Below are 22,843 nucleotides of genomic sequence, written 5' to 3'. Positions count from 1 at the left end.
TTATGTTGATTGTGCGTCCTATTATGAGTCATCCGTTTATTATGACTCATCCGTTTTTGTTTATTATGGCTTATCCGTATGCACAATTCATCCGTTTTCTCTAAGATTATAAGGTTATATGTTGGTCATTATTTTATAAATCTTAATCTTAGTTTGAAATTAAATCATGTTTATTAATTACCAATATTTGTGTGATTCAGCAATTTACTTTTACAGTAGAATTAAATAATTATGGTTCATCCGTTTCACGTACGAGTCGGACGCACAATTGACATACTTAATTGGGATCATGTACATTTATTATGATTGTGAGGATAAATCTAAACTCAATCTAGTATGTCAATTGTGCGTCCGATTATGAGTCATCCGTTTATTATGAATCCTCTATTTTCGTTTATTATGGCTTATCTGTATGTACAATTCATCCGTTTCTCCTAAGATTATAAGGTTATATGTTGTTCATTATTTTATGAATCTTAATCTTAGTTTAACATTAAATGTTATTTATTAATTGCCGATATTTGTGTGATTCATTAGTTTACTTTTACTTTTACTGTAGAATTAAAATAGTACTTATTGTTTTAGGTTTTTTAAACATGGGAATTGGTCCACCTGGCATTAGCATACTCAAAGAGATGAGACAATATATGAGAGTTATACAGTTGGACAGTTTCTCGGAGCTTGAGGAGAAAACAGTAGGAATTGACCGCACCACTTGGCTTGTAGAGGCCAATGATAAGAAGAAAAATAAACATCAGTTGAGGTATATATAATAATTCCTTTATCCTCAATATTTCAAATTATTTTATATTTTGTTTTTGTCAAAAAATAATTATATTTTATTGTTTATTACAGCAAAGGTGACTATCTTGTGCACAAGTGTCTCATATTGAAAATGCACAAGATTACTCCTCTTCTTGTGTTTGACACACTTGTGCCATTAGGAAAAGACAGGAACAAAGAATTCTGGAACAGGGAGATTCATTTTAATTATGTTGATAGAGCCGTACGTGAGGTAACAAAACTTAGTTTGTTCATAAATTATGAACAAAAGTTAGTTATCCATGGGTTGTGAATGTTGATTTATCTTGTTTTATTTATTCGTGAAGTGTCTCAGTCGCAATGCAATCAAGCTTATCTGTGCCCCCTATGAGTCTGATGCAGAGTTAGCATACTTGATGGAGAAAAAGTACATTTATGCTGTCATGACAGGCGACTCAGATCTTATGGCTTATGGAGTTTCAAGAGTAATTTATTTTTTCTTATTTAATTTAAGTTGTTTTTAATCATGGAATCTCCTATTTCTCAAGTATTTTTGTTTTATTTACTTATATTTGTTTTGTGTAGATAATATATATGATTGGGAGCCAGACAATAGTGATTGCTATTACTATGAATTTGAAAAAATGACACAGTTATATGATTATTGGAAGGGGTTTACAAACGGAATTTTTTAGAAGTCTGCATATTTACTGGATGTGACTATAATCCCACCCGAAGTTTCCCGATTTGTTTTGTGTAGATAATATATGATTGGGAGCTAAACAATAGTGATTGCTATTACTATGAATTTAAAAAAAATGACACAGTTATATGATTGCTGGAAGGGGTTTACAAACAGAATTTTTTAGAAGCCTGCATATTTACTGGATGTGACTATAATCCCACCCGAAGTTTCTTGATTGAAGATGATGACAATCAATATAACAACATAATTGACTTCAAATGCGCTTGTGAGCTGATCCGTAGACACATGACTTTCATAACTGTAATTTACTAAATAAGAGAAAACGATTACTATAAATCTGAAAAAAAATGACAAAGACAGATGTTTGGAAGGGATTTACTAAAAATATGTTTTTAGAAACCTGCATATTATGCGAATGTGATTATGTCCAAGCTTTCATGATTCGAGAAAAAGATGGCCAATAGTACTTGCCAATCAACTTCAACCGTGCTCGTGCCTTGATCCATGAACACAAAAATTATGAACGGGTGATTGGAAATGAAAGTATCAAGTATGATTATTATGATCAGGAGACTCACGTTCTATATTTTTTAGGATGAAAATCTCTCAAGTATAGATGTAACTCACCCAGTCATATTAGATTACTTCGAGAAAAAAAAAATTATACTTGAATAGTTCGATTTAGTTCCGTCTTCCCAAGATGCTCTTCATCCTTCAAACTTCAGTTTCAGATTAAACCAGTGGCTACAGTTAGTTGGGAGAGTATGATTTTGATATAATTTGAAATTGTATGAATCAAGTTTTAGTTAGGCTTCATTTAATTTCCTTTTTAAATATTAAACTGAGCCATCTTTGTGGGGGCTATTGACTTCATATAGAGAAAATATGAATTAATTTTAAACTGAGAGGCTAATTCTTAAAACTGAAAGTCAGCTTAAAAAAAATGTTTCCGACATAAAAAATTTCATATATGTTTAGCCCAACCTATTTTCCATTACTAGATGAGAGATTTTATCCACACATTGTTATATGCTATATACACATCCCTATTTTTCACCATATAAAATCAAATTTCAAGAGTAGATCAAATGACAAAAAAGGACAACAAATTAGGAAGACTAGAACGTGTTCTTTGTTTATTGCAGGCCTCTTCTTTAAACAATCCACTACAACAAATCTTGTCTTTCTTCACACTCCATCAACCCCACGTTCTTATGCTCTTTGTTATACTCATAAATTTCTAACTCAAAACCCTAAAAATACCATAAGCCATTTAACAAAAGCCTTAGATTGTCTCTATTGTTGCTTTGGAGATAATCTGGATTGTAACTATTCTGAAATGGGTGTGCAGGTGTTTTGGAACTTGGGGTGAACAACAAATGATATAAAATACTTATTTGCAATTCATGATAAATAGTAATTCAAACAAGTCTAAATATAATTCTTATCCCAAACTTAATGATTAGATTTAGGCTAATAGGTTAACAGTATTAGCGTTGGTCTGACATATACACAACACAAATTGATCGATCACTGACGACAATGGTCAACCATTTGTATACATACTGAACAACCAAATATCCAAGAAAACCATTCCATCTTGGTGGATATAAAGCAAGGAAGAGAAAGCATGATCCTTCATTAAACCTCATATCATGACAAAGCACAGCTTGGAAAAATTTGATTTGAAGGTTCTGATATAATGGAAGTGAGAAGTTCTTTCTTTTTTGTATATGGGGGTATTTAGAAACATGGTAGAGAATGTTGAGGAGAGTTTGGGTAGTTTTGGGTGGTGTATATAGAATTATGGTATACCAAAAAATCAATTGAGTAGTGTATTAAGAATAAGATGTGTATAAAGTATTTTAGGATATGTAGATAAAATTTCTCTTACTAGATCCGTCACTGAAAACAAGGTTTTTTTTTTTCGTTTTTAATATTTTAATTGGTTTTAAGTTTTCTTAATTTATTACATATTCCAAATTCTAAATAGATACAACCAAATAATGATGGAGTTGTAGGATCTATGATAAGAGCATATTTATGCGATATTTTTATAATAAATCTCTATGTTTTCTTTGCTAGTCTATTTTATTTAAAAATATATATTTATTTTTGTATTTATTAGGTTTTCTGAAGCACGTTAGGAAAAATAAGCTTTAAGAAGGAAATTGTTTGGAATTATAATGCATCAAGGATTCCTAATGGACTAAGAATTGCTCAATCCATGAAGCTACATAAAAGATGAAATCTTATCCTACATAAAAGATGGAATCTTATGCAACAAAATTGATGACATGGCAAGCTTTTATTGGATGAGTGTGTCAATTATTGACATACCAATCAGCAAATTTGTTGGAGACTTTTCTATGAAGCAAGGAGTTAGAGAAACCATTCAAACAACTCAAGGAGAAGAAGAAAAACTCGGAGCCATGTAGACGATCAATCTCTACCTTGTTGCCATCGATTGTTGACTCTGTTTTCCACCATCTTTTCTATCTTTATTTCTTTCATAGGCATCCCTATGTTTTGTGTGTCAATTAACATTATGAGTAGCCAAATTTCCAGTAGTTAGGGGCTGCTTTCAACCCTAGACATGATGTAATTTATGATATTGGTGTTTATTAATATGTTTCTTGAATTTTGAATGTTTATTGGTTCATTGGTTTATCATTAATTAGTCTAGTATACTTGTTAGTGGTGGCCAACATTAGCAAGCATGCTATATTATACTGCTATGAGTGTGTGTATGATCATCCATGTCTATTTGCATTCTAGAGTAGTGATTGAATGACTTGAGACCCATTTTTATGAACCAATACCTAAGTAGATTAGAACAACACCAGTATGAAAATTGCCTACTTATTCAAAAAAAATTTGTTCTTAATGACTTTTGACTTGTGAACTGTGCCAAAACATCATTCTAGGTTTCATATTAGAACTAAGTTAGGATGGACACATCATGCACTTAACATACCAATTACGAAAGGTTAAATAAGTCAAGTACAACACATCGATCATTGGCTTTATCTGAGTAAAGGCATCCAAATGAAAAGGAATATGTTAGTAAACATATCGAATGTGTAGTTGTTGTCTAGTGGTGAGAAGTAGTTACTAGCTAGTTTTTATCATTGATTTTCAAAACCCTAAAATAAAAACTGCCCAAAAGCTTATTTTTTGTTTTCGTCCACTTTTCCTTTGTTTTGTTTATTTTATTTAGTATAGTAAATCAACTCTTGTTTATTTTATTTAGTATAGTAAATCAACTCGATTCCCCTAAAATTTTGTACGAGTACTTTCATAATTTTTTGTCATGTCTAGATTGAATTTTTATCTTCTTCTTTATTAAGTGTTTGTAGACACTATTTTCAGTCTTGATTTGTTTTTGTTAACCACAATCCTCTACAGGAGATCCCTCAAACCATTGTGATTGCAGTGATTTATTTATATGCCTATTTAGGTCGTATCAGTCTATAGAACTTCACCTTAATTCCCGGGGTGTCAAGTTCATCATCGACTCTCTGCTATAACGTCCCCTATTTCTGCATAAGCTGTCCAAAGCAAAATACTGTGGCTCACTGCACAGCAGGAAGTCACTAAAGGTTCCAATCTCAGAATCATTTTATTTTTAATAGCTAGTGTTACATTCATATCCACACATTAACAGTGTGCCAGTGTCGGATACATAATATAATTAGAGATACAAACATTTTTCTTTATCGTACAATATTACTGTCGTTTAAGGATGATAAACGAATTCCAGCTTTCTTCAGCACCCGAAGTCATATGGTACCAGTCCTTGCAGCTCTGGGCCACTAAGTCTGTTGTTCTCAAAACTGAAACAGAAGCAGAAGACAAATGCATTAAAAACTTGCAACACATTAGATAGTTGCTTTACAGAGTATGGAACTTTGGACGTAGAAGCCTGTTTGCAAACGACTCCAGGCCATGGAAAATGTTCAATTATACTGTCTAAACAGTTGCATGATTTTTAGATAGTACTTTAATGTGACATTAAAAATCATGATTAGTTTGCTGATAGCTTATGATTCATTCAGATCATTGATATCTCAATACTCTAAACTACAGTGTAACTTCACTATAGCCAACCAACTAGCATTTGGTCTAGTGGTAAGGCATTCCTCTCCAGCAAGTGCTCGAAGAGGTCCGTTATTCAACTCCACCCTCCCCTTTGATCAAGAAAAAGAGGTAAAAGAAAACACCAGCATTTGAGACTCAACAATATCTATTAGCTAGATACATCATACATCCAATGATGACGAATTTTTGTATGCCAAAAATTAAGATCTGATTCAGATCACATCTAAGAGCACACTACCATCCGGCCTCATGGTATCAGCATGGGCTGCTCAAGGCCATGGGTGTAAAATATCTTTTGTCTTCTCAGAGAACATTTGAAATGCATGATGTCTTTAGACATAGGACAGAATTCCACTGGCCGAGTCATCTAGCAATTCTGAAACAATTGCCTCTAAAATGGCTAAACCTATCTCTTGATTCGTATCAAACGACTAGCAAACCCATAATAAATTATTGATTCCTTTTTGTTTCTTTTCAGGAAAACAATAAGCAGATAATAAGCGAGTTCATTTACGTGCAAGGGTGCCATATAATTGAGAGCATCAAAGAAAGAAAAGTGATAGAAGTAGTACCTTTCCATTGAGAAGGTGCTAAATGGGCCATCAACTGGAATCGTTCCGCATAGATCATTGTTCGAAACATCACTGGCACAATAAAAGTTCATAAGACTTGTAAGGAAACAGTAAAAACAAACAAAACATACTAGTTCAGAATAAAAAACACACTCAGATTTTAGATATCCTCCTCCTCTTTTCTCAAAATTAGAAACTTACAAAACTTTGAGGTTAGAGAGGCCGGTGAGTTCCCTTGGAATAGATCCTGATAGTTTGTTGTTGTTTAGCCTCCTGCAACATTTTTAACCATATTCTCAAATGAGCTGAATTTGAGATTTCTGAAAGGTAAAACAGTCTAGCTGATCAGTGTAAGAGTACTCACAGAAATCTGAGTGACTTCAACTTGGAGAAAGATTTTGGGATTTTCCCTTCAAATCTGTTGCCATACAAATCCATGCTGACAAGGTTTTTCAAATTCCCCAACTCCTTTGGGATTTTACCTCCTATATCATTTCTATAAAGCTCCCTGAAATTCACAAGACTTACATAGTTATTTAACTTATTTCCAATCACAAATTGTACAAATAATCATGTAGGAATAACTTCAAATTAAAAAATTTAAGGAACTGTTCCCTTTACAACCAGGTACATAATCACTAATTAAGGTCTAATTAAGAAAGTTCACATTCTTAAAGTTAGAGGCTGCTTTTCTAGCAAACCCAATAAAGCATAAGCAACTTGGTTTGAGTAAGGGAAACATACAAGTATTCCAGGTGCTTCAGCTGCCCAAGCTCTGGCCCCAAAGACCCAGAAATGTTAGAGTTGCCCAAATCCCTAAAATTGAAGACAAGAAAGTCAATCAAGCCACAAAAATTACAAGAAATTCAAAAAGGAGATTGACAAACAAATTCAAACTTAAACAACAAACACCCTATTTCAAAATCAAAGAGAGAATAAACTTACAAACGGATCACATGGTTATTAGCATCACAGGTAACATGGAACCAGGTGCAGGGATTGACCAGAGTTGGGTCCCAACTCTGAAGAACATTGGTGGCATCATTGAACCTACTTCTCAAAGCATGCAAAGCATTTCCTGAAACCATACAAAACCCACAAAGATTCAAAACCCAATACACAATAACAAAACTGAAAGCAAACCCAGTAAAGCAAAATAGAGGGATCAAGTAAACAGGGTACCTTCAGAGTTTGTAGACAAGGCAGGAGACAGGAAGAAGAGGAAGGTTAGAGAGAAAGAGACTAGGGAGAGAGGAGAAGAAGCCATTTTTAGAGAGAAAGATAACAAAAGGAAATGGCCGAAGTTGGGAGAATATAAAACCAAGAAAGGAAGAAAAGAAGGGGAAGTGGTTCGACTTCAACGAGAGTTGGGGGGCAAAGTGGTAGTCCAAGTCAAAATATCAGGTTGTGGCGTGCGTTTAGGAATAGGAATAGGAATAGTAATAGTAATATAATGCTGTTCACAGTCTTCAGAGACTTGAGAGAAGGAGAGACAGAGAAAGAGAAAGAGAAAGCAGGCCAGTTGGAAGCTAGTGGGAAACTCATGACCGACCTGTGAGTTGGTCTTTGAGAGACTTGTGATGAATGTGATCGATCAGTTACGAAAATAGGAGATTTTTTCTGTTTTTTGAATCGACTGTAGTTAAATTAATTTTTGCTTGATAAATTAAGAATTTGTCTACGGTAAATTAATACCTCGATACATTACATAAATTGAGTCGATTTATAAGTAGATTGGTTTCATTTATTGGTAAACTAGTATGTAACTATTCTATTTTTATATTGACATAGTTTACTTCTGTATTAAATTAAATCTATTTAATGTATGGGAAAAATTCTACGGATATATTAATTTACGAATACATCAAGTAGATTAGATTTGATACAGAGATAGACTGACTCCATACATAAATAGACTAGCTTGACAACAAAGTCATCAGAATTAAACCAATATAAATTGAGTTGATTTAGAAGAAGACTGGTTTCATTTATTGGTAGACTAGTAGTAACTATTCTACTTCTATATTGATTCAGTTTACTTTTGTATCAAACTAAATTTACTTAATGTATCGGAAAAATTCTATTATATATCACTATACGAATACATCAAATACACTAGATTTAATGTAGAGGTATACTGACTTCATGCATAAGTAAATTGGCTTGACTTGATCTATTAATCTATCACAGTATTGAACTAATTTACTTGACGTATCAGTACATTAAATCGATGTACCGTAGACGAACTCAATATATCATATCAACGTACCAATAGATTGCCTTAACACTTTTTATGAACTAATTCAATAATTTTTATTTTAAAATTTTAATCCTTCGAAATACAAAAATTATACTATAAATTTTTTGACCAAGGGGATTTGAAATTTGTTTTTGTTGTGGGCAATGATGAAACTCAGGAAGTTGAAATTTTGAAAGCTTGGCTTGGCTTGGCTTTGCGCGTAGAGTGGGGACCAGATGATGGGAATCTAGGAAATTGTTGAGACTCAGTCGGAGTCAGAGAGTCAGAGAGTCAGAGTCAGAATTGGTGTGGAAACACGGAAACAGTAGTAATAAGTGAAGACGAATACCTGGGTAACTTTTGTTTCCAGCTAGTTTTTGGCTTTTGGCCAAACATTATGCCCTCCCATGTTATTGTTTGCAACACCCATATAGTACTGGGTCCTCACAGCCATGTTCATGTTCGAGAAATCTACTTTCGGAGTCTGGCGAAAGATCACTAATGATCGTACGAATAAGGGGATTTTACAATGTTTGTCTATGTGTTAAGAAGTTGGAGACATAATTATGGGGTCTTTTTGACAAAAGTTGAGCCAGATTAAAAACTTGAACTAGGATTGGTGACTCTAGAGTGTAATCATTAATATTTTTTACACTATTGAATCACAGTATGATTTTTTTTGGTCCGTGAAATAAATTTTCATTTAGAATGATAAACTTACAATAAAATGTCTAGTAAACAGAGATTGGTTGTGACTGGTTGATGTACTTATATTAGGCTGACCTGAAGAAGTACATGACCCAATCTTAATAAATCTTGATTTAGTAGGCATTCTAAAATAAACGATACAAAACCTAATAAAAAGGCCGAAAAGATAAAAAAAATACACAAAAGTCGGAGCCCAAACAAACAGTAGGAGGCCCAACAGAAAATAACAAACAACAGAAAACCCTAATTCTAAACTTCTCCTTGTCTTCAGCCGCCACAGATCCAGCACCACCAACGTCCACCATAGCCGTCGTAGCTAAATCCATACATGGGACTCCAAAATTGCAGCTTGAAGAGAGACCCCTACACCAAAGCCCGATCAAAATAACCCTGAAAATGAAAAAAAAAAAAAAAAATAGAAGATCTAAACACAGATTCATCATCATCCCCACAGTAGAAATCTGCACCATAACCTGAGATTTGCAGCCACAACTCAGAGAACAAATCTGGGCAAACGAAGCCCAGAACACATGGAGCCAATAGACCCCGATAATAGAACATAGAAGGAGGTGGTGCATGCACCTGAGCCAAAGCTCTACCTATCTTCCGAGTGAGACGCGAGAAATCGCGATTGAGAGGAGTCACTGCAAGAACCAAGCCATGGTACCGATTTGAAAAGGAAAAGAAAAAATCTGGGCAACAAGATTTGGAGATGAGAGATGGTGGGTACAAGAAGGTGATGGGTGGTGAGGAATGAGTTAGAGAAAATTTGGGGATAAGGTACAGACAGAAAAATGGGGCAAGATGGAAGGAGAAGGGAAGGAGACCGGAGGAGAAAAAAAGAGATGAAGCAAAAGGCAAAAGCCTCAGATCTGAGACATAGCTCAGGGAAGCTGAGACATAGCTCAGGCAAGCACCCATAAAGGGTGGGTAGTGCCACCGACTCTCAAGGGCATGGAGGGGTTTCAGAGAGAGAAAAAATCTGGGTTCTCTGTTCTGTAGTGTGTTCGTGAATCACAGTATGATGGTTCTTGATTTTTTACACTAAGAAATATGCTTTTCAAGTTTTGTTAAAGATCACTAATGATCGCTCGAAAAATGTGATTTTACAATGTTTCTCTATGTGTTAAGAAGTTGGAGACACTTATAGAGGCTTTTCGACGTACGAAAACTTGAGCTAAGATTGATACCAGTGTTGACTCCAGAGTATAATCACGAATATTTTTTTCACTATTGAATCACAATGTGATGGTTCGTGATTTTTTTTTAATGAAATTTTTTTTTTTTTTGAATAAAGGGCTGGTGTGGCTGCCCTCAATCCTTGATTAATGAAACTGTTGAATACAAGGGGGAACATTAAGCCTAAACCCCTGATTACAATAAGCATATAGAGAACATGTTCATGCATGAGAACAATTTACAATTTACAAACAGGTATAAGAACATGTTCATGCATTTTCAATGCCTGAAAGTTCTATATATTTCTACCGAGTTTGGAGATCGAAGAGAGGAGAGAAACGGAGTTTGTGGCGTGAAAAGACAAGATGCAGCAAGTAGTTCTTAATTCACACATGAGTTGACATTTTTAGCTTTTATCTTTCTGTTTTGCAAATTTAATCACAATTGAACTTTCATCACACGCATGCACCTCTAATTTGTTGTTCATTACTTCAATCAGTATGTCAACCTCAGTAAATGATATATATATATTTGTTTAACACTTTTAACATAAGGATGACTCTTAATATCCTTAATAAAATAATAAAAGGGTTTGTCCATCGGTTCTTTCAAGTTCTAAGAAAAGTTCGCATTTTCAAAACCAACGGATCAAAAATAAAAAAGAATAGATGCACACTCATAGCTAATTTTAAACGTGGATTAAATTTATATGAATGAATGACAAAGTCTTTAGGGTGCAGTTGGAGGTGAGTTCAGTATGTTGTAAAAATGTAAACCCTAGACCTAGAAGAGTTTGACATCAACATGTATTCAATTCTAACAACCAGCCAAATTGTAGACCCTCCAAAGAATGATAGATCAACAACATGACACATGACCGCCATCGAATTGACAATCTCAAGCATGAAAGACAACCAAATCACTCGATCGCAAGTAGAGTGAATAATATCCCATTGAAATGAATGTACACAAGAGCACCACAAACAATCATACAAAACATTCTGAAGCACAATCATCAGATCGGGCAAGAACATGTCAGGCAACAGAGGAACCATAGGAAAAAGAAAAAAGAAACAAAGATTAAGAAATGCAACAACGAAAATGTCGATGTGCCGATATGAGATACAATGCTATAATGGTAGCTTTTGTAAAACCAACGAACCTTCGCTGAAATTTGAGTTGATGGGTGAAGAGAATGTGCTCTTTAGCAATGAAATAAATATTAGGTTGTTAGATGTGGAGGATGAGAGAAATAACAGAAAAAAAGATCTGACATTGATAAATTAAGATCATTTAGAAGATAGCGCAAAGCTAGTGACATACTTATTACAGTCGGATGAAAGATTTACCACGAAAACGGATAGAGAATGACGAAAAGATAGAGACAAGGAGATAAAAACTTGAACATCTCTTCAAATTTCTTCATAAGAAGTGATTATAAGAGAGGTTTTCTGTGCAATTTGCTTCATAGAGAAATTTCCTTTGTAAAGTGATTTCTTATTTCCTTTATAAAGTGATTTCCTATTTTGTTTTCTCTTCTACTCGTTAGGTCGTGGGGTTTTGATAGATACAAAATGAGAGTGGATCGATATTGTTCTTTTCTCGTTTGTGTGTGGGTAAACTCCCTCGTTTTCGGTTTAAACAAAGAATATTGAGTTTGATTCAGGGCACCGCCCATGTGAACCAAGAATGATATATCTGGCAGGCAATCAGTAGTAGCAATTTAGCTTGACCACGGGTGGAATGATTAGGATTCCAACTTGGCCAATAAGAAAATGCGTTGCTCAGTTTTGGCCTTACCTTCAAACCACAGATATTGACATAATTGGTTGCTCAGTCCCACCAAACTTAACCAGTACGGTGGATCAGAGAAACTCTGACCAAGACAAACAAGCCCTGCCCAATCATAACCACCTCTTTGGAAATACTTCCGTGGTTTGTGTTAGGACTTTATGAGATGAAAGCTATAAACCAGAATGACCATCAATTCTTAACTCACATGCTGAGCAAAAAGGCTATCTCAATGTTCAAGTAGAAGCAGACTCAAAGCTTGTCATGCCATTTCTCCACTTTAGAGACTGATCAATGTTGTTCAAAGACATTCAAAATCTTGCTGCAATTTTTACTTTGATCACTTTTAAACATCTTCATTTGCAGCAGATGCCGGTGCAAATTTAGGTCATAATTCTTGTATTCAATATTGCATACTTTTTTTTTTTTTTTTTTTTTGAAATATAAGTTGAATTCATTAGATCAACAGCAAAAAGGCTGAAGTCTACCAAAACTTACATAAGAAATCCGGCAAGAAAATCCGGAGTAACCTACCTAAGCTAAAGCAAACCTTTAAAGATCACTGGGTCGCTCACATTTAAGCGAGTCTATACAAGAATGAAAAAACCTCGCCTCTTAGGGAAAAGAAATCATTCAACTAGCCCTCACTTGCCAATCACGCAATTGCGGTACAAGCAAGAAACTAGAAACGTCATAGAAGACTCATGAAGTTAATCCAACCTCACACAGTCTCATACCCTAAGACATTAGAGCCCCATTTGCCTGGACCCGAGCCCAAGCCCAAGTCCAGTCTTGTCTAGCAGAAACAAAAACAAAAGCAAACAGGCCCAGCAGCCCAAGCGCAGGCCCCTGTCCCATCAACCCAAGATTGAGCCCAGGCCCAAGCCCAAGCCAGCAGCAGGAGAGCCTCATGTTGCTCCTATGCGTCCGCCGCCATCCTATCCTTCGGCGGTAAGCCCTTCGACCACAGCTCTAGTGGCCGACCGTTCCAACAAAGCAACACCATAGAATCTCCTCAATCAGAAATCCCCGCCGCTCTGAACTCTGACCCGTCCAAGCCTAGATCCGACATAGACTGCAACTTGCTCCGCCGCTATGCTAATCCCAGACACCGTCAAGCCCTACAATCCAGGCTACACCGGAAACAAGAAGATTCCGATCTACACCTCCGATTGGAACAAACCCATAACCAAACCGCCCCAAGCCCGACTCAAAGCCTTGCGACCTCGAGCCCAGATGCCGCCGTCAGATCCGACTCTTGCTCGCCCTCTGCAGCCCAGACGACAACCACGAAGACTCCCCAGCCGCTCCCACTACTGTCGCACTCGTCACTCACCGCCTGGACTAGAAGACCGCCACCACGGACTGAGAAAACCCCTCGCCGCACCCACGATCGCCGCAGAGATCCCTCCCCATGCCGCCATCGTCCACGATCGTCGCCTTTCTCGGAGGAAGAAGCGCCGCCGCCAATCAAAACCTAGGTTTCGAAAGCCAAGTCGCACCGAGAAGCTCGGAGAGTTCTAGACCCTTAGATTTGCAAATTCAATATTGTATACTCTAGTTGTTCAAGAAGCTATTATTTATAATTAATAATCTTTTTTGTACGTATACGAAAAATTCATGAATCACATAAATACCGAGTTTTTGATATATTTGCTAAGGCGAAAATAAGTTAAATAACTTTACATTCGAAGTGCACTTCTTTAGTCTTTAATGGAAACACTTCACTAACTAAGAAGTGCTTACAGAGCAAGAAGATACACATGATCTGCCACACATTCTACACCAGTTTTAGGGATCATTTTTTGAGATGCGGGAAACACATAAAGACATCGGACTTGGGGTGCTTTGCTTCTGCATGTTCTCGACACTTCACCTCTGTGGTGGTACATATAAATGTCTGCATGCACACCTTGCACTGCATTCAGTAAAATCACCCGCCAAGATGCATCGTTGAAGGAACCAGTGATTACACCAAGAGCCGTTGTAACAAGAGCAAACCGAGTCACAAACTTTGTGAATAGGAAATTCTCTCTAATGCACTAACACCAATTTCTTCATAATCAAATAAGGGAATGCATTGAGCTACCAGGAATAAGAACTCAAGAGAATGCAAGATTAGAGACTAAAATGCACTAATAATTGTTGTGTGCCAAGAAGTATCCTTGTAGATGTCTGCAAGTCGTATAAAAGCCATAGAATCACCGGTACAAAAGTAGACATAGGTATATCAGGTGTACGTGTGGTAGTTCAAAATTGAGGCAACTTATAAACAGCAATAAAGAAAACAAGCAACACATCTCCTAAGATTTATTATAGTAACAATGCATGAAAGTGACTGACACGACATTGTAGGCATTGGAAATCACAAAGGACTCATGACTCAATATACTTTCTGCCCATGATCAAGTGCACTGATTCAGTATGGATTTATAAATGGCAGTTGTTCATCAGCAAGGCCTAAAGAGCTGAAATCAAAGTAGAGTACTTGGATTACAAGAAACGGCAAAGACAAATAGACAGAGAAAATTAGCTATTAATGAAGATAAATTGAAAGACAGCATGCCATGAGATAAAAGCTTTTGGGAAACTTTATCACATTCTGGCTTTGTACATTGATATTAACAATGCACTTTGAAAAGAGATGGGCAGAGTGGGAACCTCATGATACAGAATTAATGCTCGAAAAATCCAACCACCAACCATCTTTATAACCACTACAAGAAGCGTACAGTTAACACACATAGTATGTTATACAAATCGTCACTGACCATCAATCAAGTTAGGTAGGAAATCAGAAATGCCAATCTCCCAAACCCCACTGAAGTATAACCGATTAAATACAAGAAATTAGGTAAGTCAATAACTCTTTGGCTGCTCAGAGACAGGATTCCACAACGTAGAGACCCAGGATTAAGCAATTGCACATAAAATCTGATATCTAACTCAAATTTCTATTTCAGGTTCAAATAATTACGAATTGAGGGGGAAAAAAACATGAACACCTCTGTTAACTGATATTGAAGAGAACTTTTTTTATTTTGTAAGAAAGAACATATCATTATATGGATTAACATCATTAACACCAGGAAACAAAGGAAAAGAGCACAATTTGAGTATCTAGTTTCATATAATTGAATATAGCAGAACTAATCAATCAAATATGGAACCCAGTTATAAATCATATTATGCAAGACAAGACAAATGAAAGGCAGGGTTTGCAAAGAGGCTACCTGGATGGACATGGCCTTCTTGTTGGTCTCAAGCTGGCTACCTGAAAAATCCCAAATTCACAAATGAAGGTCAGAATCAGAGAGAGATGTAACAAAATCAGAAAGCTTGATTCTTTGAGGTACCCTTTGCGGCTTTTTGCTTCTCCATGTTCCTCTCGCGTGCCATCTTGGCCTTCTGTCCGTTGCCTCCTCCCATGGCTGATCTGATCTGAAAACCAGACTCTCCAGAAGACCAAACGCCTTGTCAATGCTTCTTTTGGGAATGTGTTTGCCTTCTGGATGCTTCTTATATCATGTTCATATGTAAGAGATATATAGGAGAGGAGGTGAACTCGGAAGACAATATTAGGAAGGTTGTGTCAGCTGGACCAGAGGACAGGTGCCAATCATTATTATATAATTGTACTTTTCTTTGTTTTCTATACAAATTTAGAATATTTTGCTTGGTAGAATTTATCTTTGTTTTTTGTTTTTATAGCCCGGTTCGGCCAAAAAATTTAAGGACAAGCAAAGATTCAAAGACTTTTGTTGATGTAACCTTTGATTTATAATATTCATTAGACAAAATAAGGTACAACATGGTGCAAGGATTCAAAGAATATATATGTTCATGGTTGTGTTGTGTTTGAGCTGGTCAGTGCGAATGTTTGGTCCAAGTTCTGATATTACGAGGCTAAACTTCCAATTAAAGCATAATTTATACAAAGCCTAACTCAAAGGGAACATAGAAACCATCTCTAATAATCAACAATCACCATTAATAGCTAAACACTAGTAGTCGTCGCATTCAAATATAACATTTCCAGAATCCAAGCCACCGAAAAATTCAATGAAATTAGACCCGGCCGGAAAGAACAACTACATAAATTCCATAACTACGGTAGGATGTTTAAAACTTACGATCTCATAAGAGTCCGGACTGTCTCCTTCCCTACAGGTGACTTGGGAGTTCACTGTTTAATCGACATCGTCATGCGGCTTACCTAAGACTATGCCTGGGTCGAGTCAAGAAGACAGGCAGAAGGGTAAGCAGCTTCATCATGTTACACGAAAGTGCCGCTTTCTCTGGAGTGTTGTCACACAGCCGCTCGCCTAATATATGAGTATTCAACTGAGTCAATTAATCATCTGATACAGAGACATAATATCAGTTACATCTCAGAAAATCGGATATTTCTCTAAGTTTTCAGTTAAAGGGGAACCACAAATATCACTAATCTCTGAGTAGTCGCCACCAAACGCAACCACAAGAACACATAAATAAAAACCTTTCAGGGGACTCCTTTTGACTGTCGTCGCTGGACAATCTAAAGAAGACCATAATGTTGTTTCAAAGCACTATAAGATTCTCTCTTTAACTTGCTTGCTCACTGCGAAATCCATTAGATCAGGGTCAAATAGGCTTTAGTCCCAAAGTAAAGAAGAAAGATCTAAACCAATATATTGTTTCCTAGTTTTCCACGTTTGATTTATGAGGGTGACAATGGAAAAATTGATAGATAAATCATCTTATTGCTATTTTATAAAACCATACATCCACCTCTCTCTCTAGAAAAACCCTAGAGGAACCCCTCTCTCTAGAACGCCCGTTGGCCGCACAGATGCTTGTCCGGCTGCTCTCCGGCGTCGGCGACGGCCTTGGCCTAGCCGGCGCATGTTGGGGGTGTTTGGACCCAAAATGAACATTTTGGCCTGACAAGGCATGTGTTGGAGAAATTGAGCCAATGTCAGTGGCTCAAGCTATATATTGTCAACAAGTTCGAAATATATATTTAGAGGCTAAATAAAGCCTACTATGGAAGCATGGAAGCATAAAAAGTCAACTTTAGTATATTTTCCTACTTCGGCTAGGAGAAACCGAGCTAAACAAGGAAGGAGGGGCGGCAGACTAACCAAAAGAAATTGAAATGAGCTAAAACTTTGCAGATCCATTCTAGACAGCCCAAGGATCATTTCTTATGAAGAGTGCCAGAGATATTTTTGAGTGGAAGGCCTTCAAACAATCAGTCCAATCTTTTGCAGAAGCAAAACTGGACCTGTAAGAGGTCCAGCAGCATTTCCAGCCCAACCGCATGTAATAAATCTCTGAAAATTTGTCAGAATGATCTACACTCATAGTGGAACATTTTTTATGAAGAAGTCGAAGGCTCATTCGGAAGTCTTGTTGGAGAAATAATTGAAGGAATAAAGGGGAAGAAACTGACCTAAAACCAGCTCAATATTCACATGTTCATGTTTCCTACCCACATGAAGAAAGCTAGATGCTTTTCTTTTTTTCCTTGGATATATTTTTCTATACAATCTCTTTAATAGATCATCATCACTTCCATGTTTTTGCACCTTCATGCCTTGCTTTCATTTCATCATTTCTCTATCTTTTCCATATTTTACAAATCACTTTCATACTCCACTTTCATTATTTTTCTTCCACTCATCATTTCACTCTTCTTTTTCTTCCCTATATAAACACATTCTCCTCTCATTCTAAAACACACATTCACAACACAACATCAAAACATCTCTAAGATGATCTAAGTTCTCTCTAGAGCAACCTCTCTAAGAGCAACTCCTCTCCTTCTCTTTCTCTTACCGGTGATCACACTCCTAGTCCTAGTCTTATCAGAAGCCGACTTTCAGTGCCACCAAACCCTCTGTCAACGTGCTTCGGTCCTAGTCTCCTCGGGAGCCGACGGTAGTGCCGCGACGACAACGGTTACAGAACCAGTCAAGCAAGGGTAACGCCCTAGCAACCCAGCCAAGCTAAAGTCACGCTTTAGCAAGATCTCAATACTTCCCGGTGATTTCGCTCTGCTCAATCTGCAATATTGAGTATCGACTTGTGAACAAGAAGAAACTTCAGCAAAGTCCTCACCACGAGGCACAAAGAATCCCACGACGAGGTTGGTGCTCTCCTCGTCTACAATCGCTTGAAAGAAGTCAGGTCAAGGGACACCCCCGACGACCGCACCCGAACGGTGCTGGCACGCCCGCGCAAGAAAAGAGACTATTGACCAGCTGCAACAAAATTGGAGCCAAACAGGGGGTGGCCGGACGGGTAGTTTAGTTCGGTGAGTGCTTCCGACTCGGAGGTTGAGATTGGGTGGGTGTTCTACCGCCTCTCTCCCGGTTGCAGGTGGTGGATGCGTCGTGGCAATGGGACGGGATTGGAGTGGGCACGAGTCCTTGCAGGGGCGGAGGCGACGTCTGGTGGTGGTGGTCTGCGGCCGGCCGGCTTGGTTTGAATGTTTTGATTTGGTTGGCTGACGGCAGTGATTGGACGTTGGTTTCAACTCAGGCAGAGGCGGTTGGTGCGGATCTGGTTTCGCGGTCACTCCCCGTTGGTCGGGCGGCGATGGGTTGTGTTGCAGGTTCGACGCCACTGGTTGGGAGGCGGAGGTGGAGGAGCGGCGAGGCAGTCTGCGGCTTGGGCCGAGAGGGTTGGTTATGGCCCACCTTCTAGTCTAACCTTCTGGGATTTGGGCTGAAGCTTGGGTTGGGGTTCTTTTTGGGCCCTGCCTTGTGTTTTTAAGTTACTTTACTTTTGTCTTCTCTTTGTTATGGGAACCCTAGGTTAGTATTACTCTCTATTTGGTAGGGAACTACGCACTTTCGTGCCTCTAGCAAATCCTCTAGAATAGTAACGACGGAGGATTCTCGAGATAAGGGCAATGAGAAGCTTTTGGTTCCCGGGTCTCCTTGCCTAGTACTTGAAATTGAATCTTTACTATTTGCTTCTTAGTTCTCTCTAGTTGTACATCAATTGAGGTCTCTAGGCGACTAGGTTTACTTTTCAAAGAGAGGCTTGTAGTGAGGATTTGATCTCTTGTATGTAGGCTCAAGAACATATGTGTTAACAGTGAAGGTACTTGTCTTTTGCTTGGCGGCTTGTGCCATCTAGATCTTAGGTATGAGACAACATCTGATGTATGTGTCTTCTGGCCTTTAGTTAATGAAGCTATCTTTTTCTCCAAAAAAAAAAAAAAAAAAAAAAAACCATATATTCACCAAGTTTGATTTCTGAGAGTGACAGTGGAAAAATTGATGGATAAATCATCTTATTGCTATTTTATAAAACCATACATCCGCAAACATTGAGTACAATTATATTGATGTAAAAGACATTGTTGTTGCCTATAAAGCTCAACATGCAAAACTCTTCCATCTCTCGCATAATATGTTTACTTTGTTTCATCCAAAAATGTCCTTTTATTAGTGACCAAAAATCTTTTTTATTTTCAGTAAGAGGAAAAAAAAAGTAACAAAAAACGAAAAAAAAAAAAAAAGAAGAAGGAAGAAGAAGATGTTTTTTGTTGAATAAAAGTGAGTTCGGAGAATAAGAGGGAAACCAATAATGAGAAAAGAGAAAGAGGGCGGGGAAGGAAGGCTTCACTGTCTACACTAGATGAGATTTTGTTCCCCAACGATTAACGAAGCTTGATTGAAGCTTTCACCCTCATTCAAGGTAACACGAAATTTGGTTCATCTGTAGGAATTTTACAGAATACACATTTGCGTTTTGGGGTTGGCCAAGCATTTCTTGTTCATGAATTGAATTCAATCTTCCGATTAATGGGTTCAGAAAAGCTTCAAATTTTTGAAACTTAAATTACACTTTCATGCTTGTAAGGCGATACCCAGATACGTAAATCCACCAAATAATCTTTAAATTCTGGCAAATTGATTTCTTTGATGGGTTTCATTCATACTTTAATTTCACTCTTGTTTTTGTTGAAATTTTGCAGCACTTGGTTGTTTGGGAAATGGCTGAGAGAGAACAGCAGCACCAAAGTGATGCACAGATGCAATCTCCAAAGGATGAGATGGTGGCATGTGTGATGGCATTGGAGGCTGCTTTGCTTCCATGCTTGCCTGCCAGAGAGCTTCAAGCAATAGACCGTTCGCCGCACCCGTCTCATCAGAGTTAGTGCCATTATCTCTTTACATGTCAAGCTCAAGCTTGTTTTGTGTTTGTGTGACTTCATTTCGATTCATATTCTGATATGATACTTAGGCCATGGATTACTCTCGGTACAATAGATAAGTTAGTAACTTTTTTGTTTGTGCTGGTGAACTTTGTAACATGTCTATGTAACAATTTAAAACTTGGGTAGCAATGGGGAATATCTTCTGGTTAAAAGGAAGAATAGGAGATGTTAAACTGGTTAAACACTTGGTTGGAGGTTCTTGCTTCAGCTCTGGCAAAGGAGCATTCTAGTTTTTGTTCAATGGAGGAGTTGGGAGATTTGGAAAGAAAGATAATCGCTGGGAGAAGGAGAGTTTCTTCATTTGAAGACTCTTTTAACATTCAAGGACCATGGTTGAAAACAAAACTTAAATAACCAAGTGTTAATGTCTTTAGTAGTAAATAGTGGTGGGACCAGAGAGAAGTTGGAGATTACATAATTGTACTGCAGTACTAAATTCTTTGTGAGAACCTCAAGATTTGCATTCTACCCATCGGATGTGTTCATGATGATATAAATATGTTAGTAGTCATCCCCTCTTCATGCAAGACCAATACATTAAAATTGCTGTTTATGCTAAAGAATGATGGTATTTATATTTATTTTGGTTCAATGTCTGTTCATTTTTGAGATTTCTCTCTTGATGGAATTTTGTTTGGGATTGTCTTAAAACTGTTGGTCATGATTTTGGTAAATCTTGTCTACCCAAAGTATCATTTTTCAGTGGCCACAATGATCCTTGGACCTTTTGGTGACCGTTGTTCGACATTTCAGATTGTGGCGGATGGTAATATATGTGTATGAACTCATCAGCTTAGGGAGAGTTTGTTTATCCATGGTTTATCTAACTGTATGCTTGTCTGTCACTCTTAAGTAGTGAATAAAGTTCAAATCTTGTGGTGCACACTGACCAGTAGTTCACCAAGGGTATTACTTTATGGTTGAAATGGCGTTTATTTTGTAACTGCTTCAGTTGATGTTGAGAGACATGCCAGAGATTTTATGGAAGCTGCCAAAAAGCTTCAGCTCCATTTTATTGGTCTGCAACGTGAGGATCTGCTCACGAATGCTGAAAAACTCAGAAAGGTAAACTATAACCATGTTGTCCATTTACCATATGTCTATTTGGCCTTGCATACTTAATCGTGGTGCATTTTCGTTGCTCCAGGAGATTGCTGTGATGGAAGAGGAGTTGAAGGTAAAGAATGAGATTATCAAGAAGAATGAAAGGTTAATCCAAGGGTGGAAAAAGGAGCTGAAAGACCAATTGGACAGACACAATACTGAGCTCGAGAAAGTGTAGTTACTTAACCAATAGATATGTCATCCCATCTTATGGTAGATCATTTGGTAGCTTAGCAAATGAATGCTTTTTTTCCCATCCTATTTCCCGTATAAATTATGATCAGTTGCATCCAAATTGGCTAGAGAATTTTGCTGATTCTACGTTTGGCTTTGTTGGCAGCTGTTTTTCGATTGCTTCTTTTACATGTCTAGCAGCGTATTTCATGCTTGCTTGCTTTAGCTGTAAACAAAGTTACAGTCACAGCTAGTCACATGAGGTTCAAACTAATGTACTCGTGGTTGCATAACCGTTTCCCAGGGGCTTGGGACAACGAAACCACTTTAGTTGTGGACTCGTAAGATTACTAATTATGGGAAAAAAGTTCTGTCAATCAATTTGACTATGATGGCTTTAAATTGGGGAATCCAATCCAATCTAACTGATTGCGTACTTTTATACACAAAGTATTCTCCTGTAACAATACAAAATCGTAAAAGAAACACAAAAACATTGATCGTTAGGTTGATCAATTGCAGAAACATATTCTTTACAATTTAAGTGAGAACTGCTTCATATCTTCCCTCCTTTAACCTGAGAATCCCACCGCTTGCCTCTTTTCCTCTTGTCCAGCTTTAATCCAAGCAGCCTACAAAAATTTACATATACCAACAGTCAGAAATATAATTAAGAACCACACAGCATTTGCAAGCAACACATAAAGTGCAAGAGCTAACTCATAAAGCACAAGAGCAAGAGATATACCTTATCCAATTCAAGTTTCGATTGATGTGGCTTCATGGAGTTTCCTAAGCCTAGACCTCCCCATTGTTCTTGTAGTTCTCTCTCCCTTGCTTGTTTTCGAGTCACAGAGAATCTAGTCCGGTCCTCTGGTTGCTGAGCAGCAGCCACCTTTTCTTTCTCAAGTCTTGATTTATGTTTAACCAAAATTTGGTCCAAACCACCTGCTTCATCCACAAGCGAATGCAGCTTTGCCTTACTTCTCTTCACTTCAACAGGTTCTTCTGCACCAAGCTTCATCTTCATTTGTTAGAAACTCGATTGGAGGACCAACCAACCGATACCAACCGAGCTTCTCGGTATACCGATATGTTGGTATACCCTAGTCCTATTCGGAATAGTTTTCCTGGTAACATTAGAATATGTACTTTGTAATCCCTATATATAGGGCTCCTATTCTCAATAATAAAACACACAATTCTCTCTCGAATCCTTTATTCTTAAACAATATAGTCTTAATTTGGGCACATTTTGTGTCAAATTTGGTCACATAATTTCATCAAAA

The 22,843-nt window shown here is 37.3% G+C and overlaps 5 protein-coding genes across 5 annotated transcripts; 2 read left to right on the top strand and 3 right to left on the bottom strand.

The window, feature by feature from the left end:
* The first annotated feature begins 596 nt into the window (after positions 1–596).
* On the top strand, positions 597–1,410 carry LOC133737094 (exonuclease 1-like). The gene is made up of 4 exons (XM_062164716.1): positions 597–763; positions 856–1,015; positions 1,110–1,247; positions 1,348–1,410. Exons 1-4 carry the CDS (start codon positions 597–599, stop codon positions 1,408–1,410), a joined length of 528 nt encoding a protein of 175 aa, XP_062020700.1.
* A 3,655-nt stretch (positions 1,411–5,065) lies between these two features.
* On the bottom strand, positions 5,066–7,569 carry LOC133739872 (leucine-rich repeat protein 2-like). Its single transcript, XM_062167691.1, has 7 exons — positions 7,324–7,569; positions 7,087–7,219; positions 6,886–6,957; positions 6,506–6,649; positions 6,343–6,414; positions 6,142–6,213; positions 5,066–5,304 (listed from the first exon to the last, which is right to left on the bottom strand). Exons 1-7 carry the CDS (start codon positions 7,406–7,408, stop codon positions 5,238–5,240), a joined length of 645 nt encoding a protein of 214 aa, XP_062023675.1. The 5' UTR covers positions 7,409–7,569; the 3' UTR covers positions 5,066–5,237.
* A 6,110-nt stretch (positions 7,570–13,679) lies between these two features.
* LOC133735447 (uncharacterized protein At2g23090-like) lies at positions 13,680–15,657 on the bottom strand. Its single transcript, XM_062162852.1, has 3 exons — positions 15,415–15,657; positions 15,292–15,332; positions 13,680–13,976 (listed from the first exon to the last, which is right to left on the bottom strand). Exons 1-3 carry the CDS (start codon positions 15,485–15,487, stop codon positions 13,857–13,859), a joined length of 234 nt encoding a protein of 77 aa, XP_062018836.1. The 5' UTR covers positions 15,488–15,657; the 3' UTR covers positions 13,680–13,856.
* Positions 15,658–19,599: 3,942 nt separating this feature from the next.
* LOC133738936 (mediator of RNA polymerase II transcription subunit 28-like) lies at positions 19,600–21,743 on the top strand. Its single transcript, XM_062166624.1, has 4 exons — positions 19,600–19,753; positions 20,034–20,211; positions 21,229–21,341; positions 21,424–21,743. Exons 2-4 carry the CDS (start codon positions 20,052–20,054, stop codon positions 21,556–21,558), a joined length of 408 nt encoding a protein of 135 aa, XP_062022608.1. The 5' UTR covers positions 19,600–19,753; positions 20,034–20,051; the 3' UTR covers positions 21,559–21,743.
* A 146-nt stretch (positions 21,744–21,889) lies between these two features.
* Positions 21,890–22,584, bottom strand: LOC133737093 (uncharacterized). The gene is made up of 2 exons (XM_062164715.1): positions 22,303–22,584; positions 21,890–22,186 (listed from the first exon to the last, which is right to left on the bottom strand). The coding sequence occupies exons 1-2, from the start codon at positions 22,582–22,584 to the stop codon at positions 22,127–22,129; spliced, it is 342 nt and encodes a 113-aa protein (XP_062020699.1). The 3' UTR covers positions 21,890–22,126.
* Between the last annotated feature and the right edge of the window lie 259 nt (positions 22,585–22,843).

The sequence above is a fragment of the Rosa rugosa genome, chromosome 3, assembly GCF_958449725.1.
Source record: "Rosa rugosa chromosome 3, drRosRugo1.1, whole genome shotgun sequence".
NCBI classification, from domain to species: domain Eukaryota; kingdom Viridiplantae; phylum Streptophyta; class Magnoliopsida; order Rosales; family Rosaceae; genus Rosa; species Rosa rugosa.
This window is presented reverse-complemented; position numbering and strand designations above follow the sequence as displayed.

What these genes read in the sequence shown, in the direction of transcription:
- LOC133737094 (XM_062164716.1), top strand. Translation starts at nt 597, where the DNA reads ATGGGAATTGGTCCACCTGGCATTAGCATACTCAAAGAGATGAGACAA. An exon ending in AAAAATAAACATCAGTTGAG is followed by an intron (nt 764 to 855) that starts GTATATATAATA and finishes TGTTTATTACAG; the next exon opens with CAAAGGTGACTATCTTGTGC. An exon ending in TTGATAGAGCCGTACGTGAG is followed by an intron (nt 1,016 to 1,109) that starts GTAACAAAACTT and finishes TTATTCGTGAAG; the next exon opens with TGTCTCAGTCGCAATGCAAT.
- LOC133739872 (XM_062167691.1), bottom strand. Translation starts at nt 7,408, where the DNA reads ATGGCTTCTTCTCCTCTCTCCCTAGTCTCTTTCTCTCTAACCTTCCTC. An exon ending in AATAACCATGTGATCCGTTT is followed by an intron (nt 6,958 to 7,086) that starts GTAAGTTTATTC and finishes CTTCAATTTTAG; the next exon opens with GGATTTGGGCAACTCTAACA. An exon ending in CTCTCTAACCTCAAAGTTTT is followed by an intron (nt 6,214 to 6,342) that starts GTAAGTTTCTAA and finishes TTATTGTGCCAG; the next exon opens with TGATGTTTCGAACAATGATC.
- LOC133735447 (XM_062162852.1), bottom strand. Translation starts at nt 15,487, where the DNA reads ATGGGAGGAGGCAACGGACAGAAGGCCAAGATGGCACGCGAGAGGAAC. An exon ending in GAAGCAAAAAGCCGCAAAGG is followed by an intron (nt 15,333 to 15,414) that starts GTACCTCAAAGA and finishes GGGATTTTTCAG; the next exon opens with GTAGCCAGCTTGAGACCAAC. An exon ending in AGAAGGCCATGTCCATCCAG is followed by an intron (nt 13,977 to 15,291) that starts GTAGCCTCTTTG and finishes TACTGAATGCAG; the next exon opens with TGCAAGGTGTGCATGCAGAC.
- LOC133738936 (XM_062166624.1), top strand. Translation starts at nt 20,052, where the DNA reads ATGGCTGAGAGAGAACAGCAGCACCAAAGTGATGCACAGATGCAATCT. An exon ending in GCCGCACCCGTCTCATCAGA is followed by an intron (nt 20,212 to 21,228) that starts GTTAGTGCCATT and finishes TAACTGCTTCAG; the next exon opens with TTGATGTTGAGAGACATGCC. An exon ending in ATGCTGAAAAACTCAGAAAG is followed by an intron (nt 21,342 to 21,423) that starts GTAAACTATAAC and finishes TCGTTGCTCCAG; the next exon opens with GAGATTGCTGTGATGGAAGA.
- LOC133737093 (XM_062164715.1), bottom strand. Translation starts at nt 22,584, where the DNA reads ATGAAGATGAAGCTTGGTGCAGAAGAACCTGTTGAAGTGAAGAGAAGT. An exon ending in CGAAACTTGAATTGGATAAG is followed by an intron (nt 22,187 to 22,302) that starts GTATATCTCTTG and finishes AAATTTTTGTAG; the next exon opens with GCTGCTTGGATTAAAGCTGG.